The sequence below is a fragment of the Mustela erminea genome, chromosome 12 (genome assembly GCF_009829155.1).
Source record: "Mustela erminea isolate mMusErm1 chromosome 12, mMusErm1.Pri, whole genome shotgun sequence".
Taxonomy (NCBI): Eukaryota; Metazoa; Chordata; class Mammalia; order Carnivora; family Mustelidae; genus Mustela; species Mustela erminea.
In genome coordinates this window covers 89,540,001-89,554,046 of record NC_045625.1, presented here as the reverse complement: position 1 = coordinate 89,554,046, position 14,046 = coordinate 89,540,001, and the positions used below count along the sequence as shown (strand labels likewise).

Genomic DNA, 14,046 nt, shown 5'->3' with positions numbered 1-14,046 from the left:
TCTTTACATCCTGTGGTGATTGGCTAATATTGTTCCTTTAGCAAGCAGCTGACCTACTTGGGTTTAAGCTGCGAGTTACAACTCATCTTCTGTGGCTATAGCGTCAGTTTGGTTTTCAGTGCCTGTGCTGTTCTAATCCGACCTGAAATGTGTGTAGCTCTCGGGCCAATCTAGCCATCAACTCAGTTCTCAGCTTATTATATGCTAATTAGAATCAGATCCATACATACACAGGTCAGGAGTGAACCCAGGAGTTCATCAACAACTTTATGGGGTTACTTTCCCAAGCTCCTCGTTTTTCATGATCTCCCTGACCCGTGGGACTCCCCTTTCCAACTCCCTAGAGAGAACCATCCACTTCCACAACTGAGCAGAGCCAAGTGGCTGAACAGAAAGGGAAAAAAAGCAGTGGATTTTGGTTCTGTACCCTTTGAGCCCTGGCTCCACCCAGCAGAGAGAAGGGCTCTCCCCTATCACTGTGTTGGCGCCTGTTCCTGCTGCTACCGCCCAGAACTGTCTGTGGGCTTGGGCACAAGCGGAGGGACAAAGAAAACAGCGAGGGACCTAAGCTCCGAGCTTCAGGAGCTCCTTCTTCTTCCTGCTCTGCAAGCCGAAACTAGCAGACGTCTCCTGGAGCTTCCCTGCCTCACCCAGCACTCACTCCCAGGCTTCACGCTGCCCTGACCTCGGGCCAGGAGGCACCGAAGTTGGAAATGCTAAGCTCACCACTAGCCCAGGAATCCCTGGCATTCTGGCACACTTCCCCATCCTCCTGTTGCTACTTACTTCCCAAGTCTCAGAGAGCTGAGCCCTGCCCGGGGCCCGGCGCATAGCTAGGCTCAGTAAGTGAAGGGCTGGTGTGCTGTGCACACTCTGTCCTGCCCAGGACCATGATTCTCAGCCTAGTTATTTTTTATTACGAGTCAAATAGTGTGTTGATAAAGCTGTACAACTGTGAGGTCCAGAGCGGTGCTGTCTTCCTGCAGGAAGGACCGGAGTGCTCCTGCCTGGGCACACAGAAGCCGCCCTAAGATCACCCCAAGGCAGGCATCTCTCTGCCTGTCCTGTCACTCTGCCAGCAGGACTCCGTCCCTTTTCTCTGGGCTGTTAAACTGCAGAAGCTTCAGTGCTCAGCCTCTCAGTCACTCTACAGGAACGGGAGCTGCCCCCAGGGGAACCGAACTAGCATCGGGCTCCCTGGTCTCCATCCCACCCTGGGCCCCGGCCTGATCTGCACGGTCTTGAGACGCTCAAATACCTTCAAGCCGACGATCTTTATAATTCATCCCGCTTCTCTGGTCACCCTCAGTGAACGGTTCACCCAAATGAAAAGATCTGCCATCCTTGGAAGTAGCGAACTCCCCACCCACGTCTTTTTTTTTTTTAATTTTTAAAATAAACAGATTCCCAAAAGTTTCTTGAGATCAGTGCACAGAAGAAGGAACTAGGGCTTACCTTGGGCACATCCCGTGAATCCCTGCCGCACACCAAAAATCAGCTTTATGTCTAGAAGGGTCTTTCTCCCCTCAGTTAACCACGTGTGTATGCATTAAAGTCAAGACGTAGCAGTTGAGTGCGCTCTTACTGCAAACGGAGCCTCTGCAGACGATGCTGCTGCCCCCCTGATCCTTCACCCAGGTTGGACCTGACCCTTCATCTGAGGTCACCAGACCTGTTCTTGGCTCCGCTGGGATTTTCTTACTAGGGTGACCCTTTCCCCATAGAAAAAACCTCTAAAAGCATGATGGCAGTCATGAGAAACACACAATACGAAATGAAAAATGATTCACAAATATTTTTCACAAATGTGCCACAAAGTTAGGTCAAGTTACATAATTGGCAACTTTTTCCTGCCAGCTTACCGGGAATTAAACCCAGAATCTGTTCAAGCGACTATATTCAGCCTCCCAAGGGACCAAAGAATCAGGATTTAAGCGACAGCCCCAAGGGCAAGCTTGCTAGCGTCTGTGCACATGGGGGCACATCATTATCGGGCGGATTTCCTCAGGGACCTTTTAAAATCAGAGTGTTGGCACTGAAAGGGACTTTCCCACCCCACCCTCCAGAGCAAGTGGAGCCAGAAGGATCAGGTCGCTGCAGGTGGGTCACACAGTGGGAAGGAGTGAGATGTGGGAGCCACACACCCACACCAGTAACAGACAGCGAGGGCAGAGCTCTCCCAGCGCACACCTGAGCAGCCCGGGTGGGCCGCCTGCACCAGGAAGGTAAGGACTGGCTCAAGCCGAGCACCACCCTGACGGGGCTCATCAGGTGGAAAACCAGGCTACGGATGCAGATGTGATGGGGTCCACAGGCTACTCTGGGCTGCAGGGTGACTGGGCTGGGGGCGCCAGCATCCCAAGTTACAGGGGAGAAACGCTTGGAACTTCCAGCTGCTCCTACCTTGGCTGGCTTCTGGTTGCACGGAGCTTGGAGGAAGGGGGGGTGATGATTCCGGGGCCTCCGCCGCTGGGTGCTCAGCCACGGGGCAGATGATAAACCACCTCTTCCCTGTGTGCAGGACTACGGAGCGGGACCAAAACAGCAGGAGAGACCAGTGAATTTCTCCCATGGCCAATGGAACCCCTCACCATCAGCACCAGACCTGTCTGGGGAACTCAAGTCAGTTGTGGGGGGTGGGGCATGTGCAGCCCACTCGGGCTACTGGCAGCCTGGGGCTCACACAACACCCCCCAAACATGGGGTGAGCTCCTGGGATGCCTGCAGTGCCGTCGGCGAAGGGGTGACGCCAGCCGGGACAACAGGAGGCAGCGGGGAGTCCCCGGCATGCTCGGCCCCACCAGCGCCAGACCCAGCCCCTCACAGCGGCCCTCCCCACGCCTGGGGAGATGCTCACCCCATAGTGCAGCAACCCCCGCCCCCCCCCAACTGTGTGACGGCCAGACCCCTTCACGACACGCGCAGCGGGGTCTGACGGAATGCCTACTAAGAGACACGGGAAGCATGGGGATGGAGATGCCTCCTCCAGAGTGGGTCTGGCGGGCAGGCGGGCCCGGAAGGCACACGTACCGTTCTGCTGATACACAGGGGCGTTTGCTTGGGACTGGCGGCTCTCCTGGTGGAGGCAAAGGGTCAGAAGTCAGCAGACCACGTGAAACAAGGACGTGCTGCCAAACACACTGTGGCCTCGAAACACCCGAGGGGCCTCTGAAACTCAGACATTTCCAACTGAACTGAAGGCGCTCACCCCCCCACCCCCCGGCCGCCTCACCTGACACTGCGTGACCCGCAGCCGCCTCCGGCAGGCCCGGAGCATCAGCCAGCCCTGACCCTTTTGGAACCCCACACCCGGGACTCACCTCCCCGGTACCCAGGCCGCAGGTGCTGAGGTGCGGTGGGCTCATCCCCGGGTCGGAGCCACGGTCAATGTCTGTGTCCTCACTGAGCATGTCCTCTGCCTTGTCCATGACGTCTTTCATCTGTTCAATGAACGTCTCCCGCTCGGCCTGCAGGATGAAGTCGTGCTCCACCTGCAACAGCACAGGCGGTCCTGCTGGGGGACGCGCCACGGGCAGGGGCATGCGCCAGGTCGTCCCTGACGGCTCTGCCTCATGTGTGCTCCGCACTCAGCCGGAGGAAGCCCCAGCCGGTGGGGGGGGGGGGGCGCGGCTCTGCAGAGAGCCAGGGGCCAGGGGCCGGGGAAGGCCGGCAGCCGCGTGCCCCACGGACAGGGGGAGACGGCCTTGCTGACCCAGGAAGCCGCCCAGCCTCACCATGTAGGTGGCGATCTCATCGGGTGCGTCCCCATCCAGGTCAAACTTGAATGTCACCATCTTGTGGTTGTGTGTCTCCAGCTGGCACTCCACCATCTTGTCACCCGTGTTGCACACCTATGGGACACTCAGGTGGTGAGACCGAGAGCAGGCCGCGTCCGGGGAGCCCTACGCCTGCGGGCCCTCCCTGCCGGGCCACTCACGTTCAGGATGGTCAGCCGGGGGCGGCTGGCTCTCTCCTGGCGGGAGCGCGCACGCGTCGACCGGCGGTGATGTTTCCGGGCGGCCTTGCCTTCCAGCCTCCCCCCGCCGAACGCACCCTCACAGCTGTCACTCATCTCTCTGCCAGAGGTGACATCAGAACCTCCGTAGCTGTGGGAAAACCGAGAATGTGACAGCAACCTGCAGACCAGCCTCACGTGGGAAGCTTGATTTTTCAGGAAACAGCCAGAAAACCTGGAGGGCCCGGAGCCAGCCCTGACCCCACCTTCAGGGCCCCATACCCCTGCTGTTCTGTCTTGGGTGGCACTGGGGTCATGGGAACTCAAGCACTGTCTGACCTGGGACATTTGGCCTGAATCCTGACCAGTGACACAGGCCCCACAGGCTCGCAGCAAATGACAAAATCAGGAAAAATACTCCCCTGTGCCTCAGTTTCCCCATCTGTGTAACCGCAATGAAAACTCGACAACCCCCTGGGACTACTACAGGGTTGAGAAGGATTTGCACCCAATTTGGAGCTAGCGCACTGGGAAACAGCCATTTCCTACATCCAGTCCGTCCCCAGCTGACATGTTCTGTGACCAGGAGAGGACAGGTGGCCAGCAGCCACGGTGCTGGGGGTCTGCAGGGTTGGGCCATACTCTGCCCTGCTCTCCCAGCCTCCCCAGGCCCCCAGGCCTGCTGACTCTTTGTCCACTGCCTCTCCCTTCTAGAACATCCTGATCACCACAAACAGGCACCAGGACTCAGGACACAGAGGGAGCACATGACAGCCAGACCCCAGGGGACCAAGTCAGGCTTGGAAATGCATCTAGAGGGCCTGACTCATGAAGAGAAGACAGGTGGGGTCTGTGTGAGGTCGCAGTGGGTGGGCTGAGCGGACTGTGAGCCTGTGGCCACCTCCACTGTCCCCAGGGGCCAATAGCCGTTACCTCTCACAGCTCTGCGGGGGGCCGGGCTGCTTGTCCTGGGAGGCCTGCTCCTGCAACAGAACCGTAGATGGGACGATGGGTCACCATGGCACAGCAGCACCCAGCCTCCTGCCCCTCCTCAGACAGCTGCTGTCCCCAGCCCAGAAAGCCAACCACACGAGGCAGGCATAAGGGTTTTTATCTCGTGCAGGTCCTAAAAGTCGAAATCCTCCCCTCTTCTTGGCCAGTATGCTACCCCACTTTGATCTTCCCCGTGGGGAGCACACAGGGCCAGGGACACTTGCCACAGGCCTTCCACTGCCCCCAAGGGAAGGCCCTGCAAATCCACGTGTAAACACCGTGGTCTCCAGCCAGATGCCTTCTAAGGAAAGGTAACGTGTCAGACAAGAGAACAGTTAAAACAGCCGTCCCAGGGCACACACTTCTGCCTTCCTGAGTGCACGGTGGCTTTTAGAGCTGTGACGTCACCACACAGGGGGCCACCGGGGTCAGGTGTCAGGGGCTGAGCCCGGAGGGCAGGGGCACACACCTCTGGCGCTGGCTCCACCGTTAGCTGCACAGCTGGGCAGGGGCTGGCAATCCCGGGCCCGGAGGGCGGCGGTGGCTGGGTAGCAGGTGGCAGGAGTGGCGCGGTCTGGACGGGCAGGCTCTGAGGTGCCACCACCACTGCAGGGGCCAGGGAGCTGGGGAGCTGAGGCACCTCAGGGACAGCAGGCGGCAACACCTCTGGCAAAGGTGGGGAGAGGACGGCGGCCGGCGCAGGCGCCATGGGGACCTGGGCGGCGACCTCAGCAGCGTATGCAGGCGGGTGGCCAAGTAGGATCTGGAGGCACAGGGGACAGGGATGCAAGTCGGAGGGGCAGCCATGCCTGTGCCAAGGGTCCTGGACCAAGGCGGGCGAGCACACCGGCTGTCCCGCTCCAGTCCACCCCCAGCCTGAGCGTGTAGCTACACGGACTCCGCAGAAACCCTCAGGTCCCTATTTGCATCCAAGCAAACCTAAAACCACGCTTCGTTAAGGAACCCGTAGCTGAGGCCAGCTGGGGCTCTAGAGCCGGCATGTACCTAGCCCCAAATACGGCTCTCCGCTGCCACCCGAGGGGCCTGACCCCCACGCTGCGTCCTTTCCCAGCCCTGTCAGCCACGTAGGAGAGGGACCGGGACCGGGGACCGGCCGTCCGTGGGCTGGCTCCTCACAGTCCCTTCTGTGAAAGCTCCTGGTGGGATGGTTGAGACAGGCGGCAGGCGGGTCCCCGCGTGGATGAGCGGGAGACCCCATCCAGCCCCAGCTCCGGGACAAGGTCAGGAATGGGAAGGTCTGCTGTCGGCCCTGCTGGGGGGACGGCTCAGCACCAGGGTGCCGCAGCCCAGCAGCCTGTCTGCCCTGGAAGGACCCCCAGCTGCTGTGTTCAGGGGCGTCTGCTCTCAGCATAGGGAAGCCCATGAGGCGGCCGGCCCAGTGTGTCAATAAGCCACAGATGGTGGGGAGGCCGCCAGGCCTGACCAACAACCTCTGAGCACACCACGCCTCCTCCAGCCGCTGCCTGGGCAAGCAAACCTGTGCACCTAACCCAGGTTAGCCCGAGGGACAGACCTGGCATGTGCTTGTACGGCCCCGTGCCAGATTGCGGCGCCCCCTCATACCTGGTCGTCAACCCAGACGACCCCTCCCTTCACCGAGTACCAATCCCTTCCAGAATCAGACGCTGAGCGTCAGCAGCCCAGAGAGCCCATGTGCTGTCAGCACAGGAGTCTTATTCCAGACCAGATCCAGAAGGATCAGCGCAGAATGACACCCGGAACCTCCACATGCTCTGGGGATGGCTCTCCACCACGAAGCCTCAAGGCAGCTACTGGTCCCACCACACAGGAGAGCAGTCCAAGCTCGGAAGGCCATGGGCTTACTGCTTGCACACAGTGGCTGAGGCTTAGAGCCAGGTGGGGGGACCCCCAAGTAAGAGGCCTTGGGAACCAGGCTGCAAGGTTCAAGGGGCCCCAGGAGAGAGGCCCCCAGGAAACACAGTGCAAAGTGGGGGGGCCCAGGTGGGAGGCCCTACAAAACAGGGTGCAAGGTAGGGGGGCCCCAAGTGAGAGGCCCCGGGTAACAGGCTGCAAGGTGGGGCATGGGGCCAGGTGGCATGGCCCCCCTGCAGCTCTTCTCCTTATGCGAGACTGGGAAACAGCCCTGGAGCTCGAAACCATGCATGGGCTTACAGGTGTGTGGAGCCCTGGGGAGGCCTGCCCATCCAGCAGGGCCTGTGACCCTCGTCCCGTCACTGTCAGCATGACAAGCAGCCCAAAGTCCCACCTGACCCTGGACATCATCCTTGCCTGCTCTGTGCCCCAGAGCCCGGTCGGCCTCACTGCCTGGCTGCTGAGCCCACACCGGAGCAGACATCACCATGCCAAGGCCGCCAGACCCCCCCACCAAGGGAGGGCCGGTGCCGCAATGCCCTGCACAGCCGGTCATGCCCCCCACCATGGCCAGGCACCCCCCACCACCACGAACGGCTGCAACTGACCCTCGGATGGGCCCGATGGCGGAATCCTTAGTCACGCCCGTTCCCACAGCTCTGGAGGAGACCAACCCCCTACACACTCCAGAGAAGCCACAGCCGAGGACCACAGCTGCCTACTCTCCCCACCCCCTGCCCCCCGGATCTCACGCCTTAGACTTAGATGCCAGAGACATCTGCCGGCACCCAGAGGGCAGGCCTGACATGGCAGCTGGATTACCTGGCTTCCCGCCCCACTGGCCGGAGCAGCCTGCTCAGGAGGGCAGATGAGGCCAGGCTGGTGGGGCTGTGGCAGGGTGGGGGGCGCCGGCTGTGGAGGGGCGGCCCGCACAGTCTGCGCCACGTGGAGGGGAGACGGTGGGATGTCGCTGGGCACCATCTGCGGGAAGGCCGCCGGGTACACGGGCTGGGCCGGGAGCTGGGCCACGGCGGCAGGGTGAATGGACAGGGCGGCCACACCCTGCGGCGCCACGGCCAGCAGAGGGATAGCGGTGGCGGTGGCAGCCACGTTTGGCACAATGGTCCGGCACGGCACCGCCACTGGCGCCCCAGCGGGGTGGGGCAGCTTGACGGCCTGCAGAGGCAGGGCTGGCGACGCGGGTAGGGGGGCAGCGGCCGCGCCGAGCGGGAGGCTGGGCAAGATGACGGCGGGAGAGAAATACTGCGAGGGGGCGGGCACGGTGGGCCCGCTGGCGGCCGGCAGGTCGGGGAGAGCTGTGGGGAGGCTGTCGATGGAGGCCAGGGGCGCAACGGGGGGCACAACGGGGGGCCCCACAGGAAGCGGAGGCACCTGAAAGACACGGGAACACCTCAGCATCACCAGGGCTCCGTCCCACCCATGGCACACCCACGCTGCTGGAAGGAACCGGACCACAAACCCGGTTCAAAGAGGACCTTGGAGAACCCCCCAATGCCACAGAAGGGCCACAACGCTGCCGTCTCTCCTGTGCTGACGGGTGTCTACCATGACAACCAGTGGCTGAAGTCCAAAGGGTCAGAGCAGGGAGCAGCAGCTCCGCGGCTCTGGTATGTTTTCATTCGGGGAGCCGGGACCGTCCGAGTCTCCAGATTGGCCCCAAAGATCCAAACACACACACACAGAGACCAAATCCTGTGGCGGTCTGTGTCAGGGTAAGCATGGCCTTGAGCCCCCATGCGTGGAGGCTATGCCCCCGTGCTGCGGGGCCTGGGGAGCAGGCCTCTCCCACAGTGGAGCTCTGGAACCTTCCATGCCTGGTCCTCCATCCTGGAGACCCCCAGCGTCTGATTCCTGGAGGAAGCATGTCTGACATTCCAGAGTCTCCAGCGATCCTCTTTAACCCCTTCCGGTGGCCGGCGCGTGAGCGTCCTCACGAGACGCGCGCCTTTGCACAATTACAAATCAGTCACGGTCCATGAGCCAACGTCTGTGTACCAGAGAGCAAGCAGGGACTCAGCGAGACAGTGAACATAACCCGACGTGGCTGTGATGAGGCTGTGATAGGAAGCTTCTGGGTGGTGTCCACAAACTTCAGGACACTCACATCTCCAAGGAGGCACACTGCGGCTGTGTCCTGCCAGGGTCCACAGTCGGAAGGACCCATGAGATGAAAGCCGTGGATGGCGTCAGCCTGGGAGACGGCTCCCGGGTACCACACGCCATCTAGTGTCACCCGTCACCCGAAGCCATAGACATCCCAGGAGGACAGTCAGCACGGCTTGGCGGACGCCGGGACAGACGGTGGCTGTAGCGCCGTGCTCCTCCCTGGCCCTGACCCTGGACCAAACCTCTCCCTGACCTGGACATCCCCGGGAGATGCCAAGGGCAGGTGGACACAGCCACCCCGTCCCCAGGGAGCGGTCCTGACCCACAAGCCCAGGAGCATCTGCAGCCCAGAGACCGGAGAGGGACGAGCCGGACGGGAGACGCGAGGGGCAGGGGCGGGGCGGGACGTACCTGAGCAGGCACTTGAGACAGCGGCTGCAGAGACGCTGCTGGCATCTGGAGGGGCTTCAGCTGAGTGGGGGCCACCACCTGGGACGTCGGAGCTAGGTAGGGAGGCAGATGGGGGGGCACCGGCGGGAGAGGGCCCACGGATGGTGGGGCCAGGACAGGTGGCAGGGGCGCCGGCTGGGCCAGCGGGGGAGGCTGGGGAGAGGGGGGCTTCTCTCAGACCAGCGTCCTGCTGAGACACCCCCTCCGACCACGTGCTTAGATATGATGGAGGAAATCGACTCCCACACACACACGCACACACACACACCCAGCCTGGAGCCCGAGACACGCCGATCCGGGGGAATCCCTCCGCAGGACTAGTGCCCTTCCACGTGCTGTGGACCCAGGAGCCCCACTCCCATCTGCCTCAGGCCCCGGGGAGCCGCAGAGAAGAGGCAAAAGGGGCCTGGGCCAGCAGACCCTGTCACCCACCCAGAGCGGGCAAAACTGAGGCACCTATGATGGGGCCGGGCAGGGGCAGCCCACACTTACCTGGTGGCCAGGGGGCACAGGCTGGCCTGGGCCCGTCGGCACGGGGGCAAAGCTCATGGCCGGCTCCGGGAAATGCTGCTGAGGGAGCGGAGGGTGGGCTGGGGGTGGGATGGAGGCCACTGGCAGGCCCGGCTGCAGAGAGGTTGGACGACCACGCTTACCAGCTGCCCAAAGGCCCCCACCCAGCTTGCGCTCCACAGCTGCAGGGGCCCGTCCCTCATTCCCCATGCCTGTCACCCTAACAGGGACTCTTCCCTAGGCACAAAGCCTGGCACAAAATGAGATGGGGAGGCCCCTGAGATTGGCCACTACTCCCAACCAAGGAATGTTCTGGAACTTCAGTTCTGTGGCATATAACGCAATCATTTAAAAAAAATGGCCTAAGGGAATTTGCAGAACCAGGGAGGGACACTGGTTACAACGATCGGTGGGAGAGAGATACAGATGCACTTGCTTTCCCGTCTCTAGGTCTGGATAAAACAGGCGCACGCAGATGCATCACAAACAGCACACAGAAAAATGTGAACAGGGGAACAGAGGCGGGATGCCCGGCAGTGCGGCCACCAGGAGGACTGGGCGGCAGACACGAGTCCTTGCTGCCTATGGCAGCGCGGACACTGCGCAAGCAAGAGGCCGCGATCTGAGCACTGGACGGTGGATGCTATCAAGGAACTGACTGAACGTGTTCACTTTGGGGTTAATGAGGGGGCCGGGCTCTGCTCTCCAGAATCCTGATCCTGCCGATACAGACTGAGGTCTTTACAGGCAAGACCTCTTTCTGGGGTAGACCGGGAAATAGCAGGGCCACAGAGGAAGCGGGTTTGAACATGGGGAGGGCATCTGGGGCAGCAGGCCCAGGCCTCCATGCCGACCCGGGGAGGCCCCTGGTTTTCTGGGAGCGGAGACCTTCCTTCCTTCACCCTTCGCAGTAGGTGCTCTACAAGAACAGCACAGGGAGGGACATTTCTCTGAGACCACAGCACAGGAGCCGCAGCCCCAGGCCCAGAGGGAGGCAGTAGCTCAGGAGCCTGGAGGCCTCAGAGTGGCTGGTGTGCCGACACCTCCCCCGGGTCCCCCCGGCAGTGGGGAGAGGGAATGGCAGGTATCCCCAGGGCAACCCCCCACCCCCCCACTCCCCACCCCCGTCTATCCCAGGGAACTGCCTGTAAACAGGCAGGGACATGGGACAGAGTGCTCTGGCCTCACCCATGTGGGGTGTCCCCTGCCCGGCGCCACGAGGGCCTGAGCAGAGGGTACACAGCGGCCAGGGAAGCCCTGACCTTGCACCCAGGAGCAATGAAGGACAGTGAAACATTCCTGCTCTGCCCTGGGACTGGCCACTCAAGGCCAACCAGCCTCGATCTGGGGTGAAAATCTGCCTTTTCCTAAACAAGTTCCTCCCACCATTTAAAACCATGTCTTGTTGCATCTCATGAAACCAGCAAAGCTACAAATAGCAGCGAGAAATGAGTCTGGGCCCACCGGCAGAGGCAAGGGCGCTGGCTGTTCTTCCTGGGGGACTGGCCAGCCCCAGGGGACAGGGACGGGGCTCGGGCAGCGCCAGGATGGGAAGGGGCCTGGGGGCCTCACTGTCCCTCCGGACACTCCGCCGCTCACTCAGGCCCAGCGCTCCGCGGCAGGCCTCCTGGTACCAGGGGACAGGGAACATGTTTCCTCTGGGATGAGCACGGGCTCTGAGGCGCGACCCCTGCATGCGACCCCTGCACGCGACCCCTGGCCTAGCTCCATCTGGGTCCCCCGCCCCAGGGCGGCTCCTCACGAACCACCCCTTGGGTTTTTCAAATGTCACTGAACCGTTTCCCACAATCCCGATGCTCTCCTGCTTCCAACATTCAGTGGCCACGTGCTGTCGGGTGGAGAGCGGCCAGGAGACACTGAACACCTCCAGGGGTGGACACGCCTGGACGCTCCTCTGCGGCCCCGGCCCGGCCACAGGATGAAACCCTGCTGGCTCTGTCACAGCTCTGAGGCCCGGCTCTCCCTTGGGCTCTGCGTTCCTGGTCTCCTACCTGTTGCAGCCTGCAGTGACCCCCAAGGACGGCCCTCTCGGGGGCCTGACCACAGGCCGCTGCAGCCCAAACAGCCTGTGGGACGTGGGGTCTGTGGGACGCGGGGCCCGGGGGACGTGGGGCCCGGGGGGCGGGCCGACTCACCGCGGCAGGCTGCTGGTAGGTCCCCAGCGAGGGCAGGCTGTAGGGCAGGACGGGGCCGTCGCTGACGCTGACGCTCACGGGGGGGCTGCACACACACTGGACGGGGGGCGGTGCCGCGTCCGCCAGCGAGCCCAGCACCACACTCTGCTGGCTGCTCTGCGAGTCCGAGTACACTGTGGAGCCCTGGCCGCTGTCGAAGGTGCTGTCCGCTGAGGAGCACAAGGGCACAGTTCAGAGCAGACACCCCCACAGCCACACGGGCCGCAGGAATGCCGACGTCAAGTCCCCTGGCCCCCCGAGTCGTAAGTGTGTGTCACTCCAGACCATCGATCCCAGGATGGCAGGGGGAGGGGGCTGTAACCCACCCAGAGACGCCCTGGCGCCCCACCCCACCACCGCCTGGCATCGGGGGCCAGCACTACCAGTGACACGATCCCAGGTGGGTCCCTCACACAGTCCTCTGAAGGAAGCCCAGCCGCGTCCACCCCGGCCACAAACAGGGACCTCACCCGTCCCCCACCTGAGCCTGGGGAGGGAGAGCTCAGTGAGCTCTTAGGAGGCTGATAGTGGGTGTGCCCAGTTCAGCAGAAGCCAGGGTCACCTGTATTTCACAGGGAGGGACTCTGACCACCTTCACCACCACAGCAAAAAGCCAAAGCAGGAAGAGCTGGGTTCAAACCTGGTCCTCACGCCACAGGCCTGGGTCTGAGCCGGCTGGAGAATGGGGCTGACAAGGCCCCCACCCCGCAGGGAGGCTGGCCTGGGAGACCAGAGGCTCTGCAGCCCCAGGAGGCCTCCCAGAGGCCAGCCTCCCCTGACCCTGTGCCCACAGTCCATCAAAGTGGGCCACCGTGGACGGAGCCACGTGCACACGAGGCACAGCCCACAGCCACAGGCTCACCTCCCCAGGGAGCACCTGGGAAGATGGCCGCCCCCTTGGCCAGGCCAGTGAGCAGGGACACCAAAACCCTGCATGAAATGGCATCTCCAGAAACCACACACACAACGCGACTTGCCACCCCCACACCGGGCACTTCCACACAGGCGCCTCCCAGGATGCCAGCATCCGTGTCCATTTATAATTCAAGCGAATGGAGTAAAAGGGAATCCTGCTGGCTTTACATCAAAATAACCTCTCCCAGGGGCTGATCAGGGCCGACTTCAGCTTGGGAAGACGCACGCACGCCAAAGCCCGACTGCGCAGAACCAACCCAGCCAGCGGCGCTGACTGGTAACAAGGCAGCAGGCAGTCGAGTTGACCTACACAGAGAGAGACCGAGACAGACACACGGGGAAAGAGAAAGACACAGAGACATGCAAAGACACACACATAGCGACAGAGACTGAGAGATACAGAGAGACATACAGAGACACGTAGAGACAGAGATACACACACAGGAACAGAAACACAGAGACAGAGACACAGAGATAAAAAACAGACATGCAGAGACAGATACACACAGAAATACAGAGACAGAGACAAAGAGAAATACAAACACAAAGACAAACTGTGTGTGTGAGAAAAGAAACATGTACAAACTTGACAAATCTTACATAAACCAACTCTAATCATACATGTAGCACTGTAAATTTTTAAGGGGAATGTGTTTGCTATTTCTATAATTAAAATTAACTGCAGTGCCTCGGGGCTTAGTCTGTTAAGTGTCTGCCTTCAGCTCATGTCATGATTCCAGGGTCCTGGGATCGAGTCCAGCTTCAGGCTCCCTGCTTGGGGGAAAGCCTTCTTCCCCCTCTCCCCAATATCTGTTCTCTCTCTCACTGTGTCTCTGCCAAATAAGTAAAATATTTTTAAAAAGAAAATTAACATAGAAGTCATCTTTAGGGGCACCTGGCAGCACAGTCGGCTGAGCACCCAGCTCTTGGTTTCAGGTCCAGTCATGACCTCAGGGTCGTGGGTGTCGGGTTTTGCGCTCAGAGGGGTGCTACTTGGGATTTTCTTTCTCTCCCTCTGTCCCTCCCCAGACACGCACATTCTCTAAA

General features: G+C 61.2%; 1 protein-coding gene across 11 annotated transcripts in view; it reads right to left on the bottom strand.

The window, feature by feature from the left end:
- Positions 1 to 14,046, bottom strand: part of WNK2 (WNK lysine deficient protein kinase 2) — a 118,688-nt gene that overhangs the window by 59,050 nt on the left and 45,592 nt on the right. For all 11 annotated transcript variants that reach the window (XM_032306409.1, XM_032306410.1, XM_032306414.1 and 8 more), the window contains 11 exons: positions 12,046 to 12,254; positions 9,872 to 10,003; positions 9,341 to 9,532; positions 7,625 to 8,194; positions 5,418 to 5,711; positions 4,889 to 4,938; positions 3,938 to 4,106; positions 3,735 to 3,851; positions 3,321 to 3,491; positions 3,031 to 3,076; positions 2,404 to 2,523 (listed from right to left, as the gene is read on the bottom strand). In XM_032306409.1, coding sequence (XP_032162300.1) covers positions 2,404 to 2,523; positions 3,031 to 3,076; positions 3,321 to 3,491; positions 3,735 to 3,851; positions 3,938 to 4,106; positions 4,889 to 4,938; positions 5,418 to 5,711; positions 7,625 to 8,194; positions 9,341 to 9,532; positions 9,872 to 10,003; positions 12,046 to 12,254 — 2,070 coding nt within the window. The remainder of the gene's footprint in view (positions 1 to 2,403; positions 2,524 to 3,030; positions 3,077 to 3,320; positions 3,492 to 3,734; positions 3,852 to 3,937; positions 4,107 to 4,888; positions 4,939 to 5,417; positions 5,712 to 7,624; positions 8,195 to 9,340; positions 9,533 to 9,871; positions 10,004 to 12,045; positions 12,255 to 14,046) is intronic.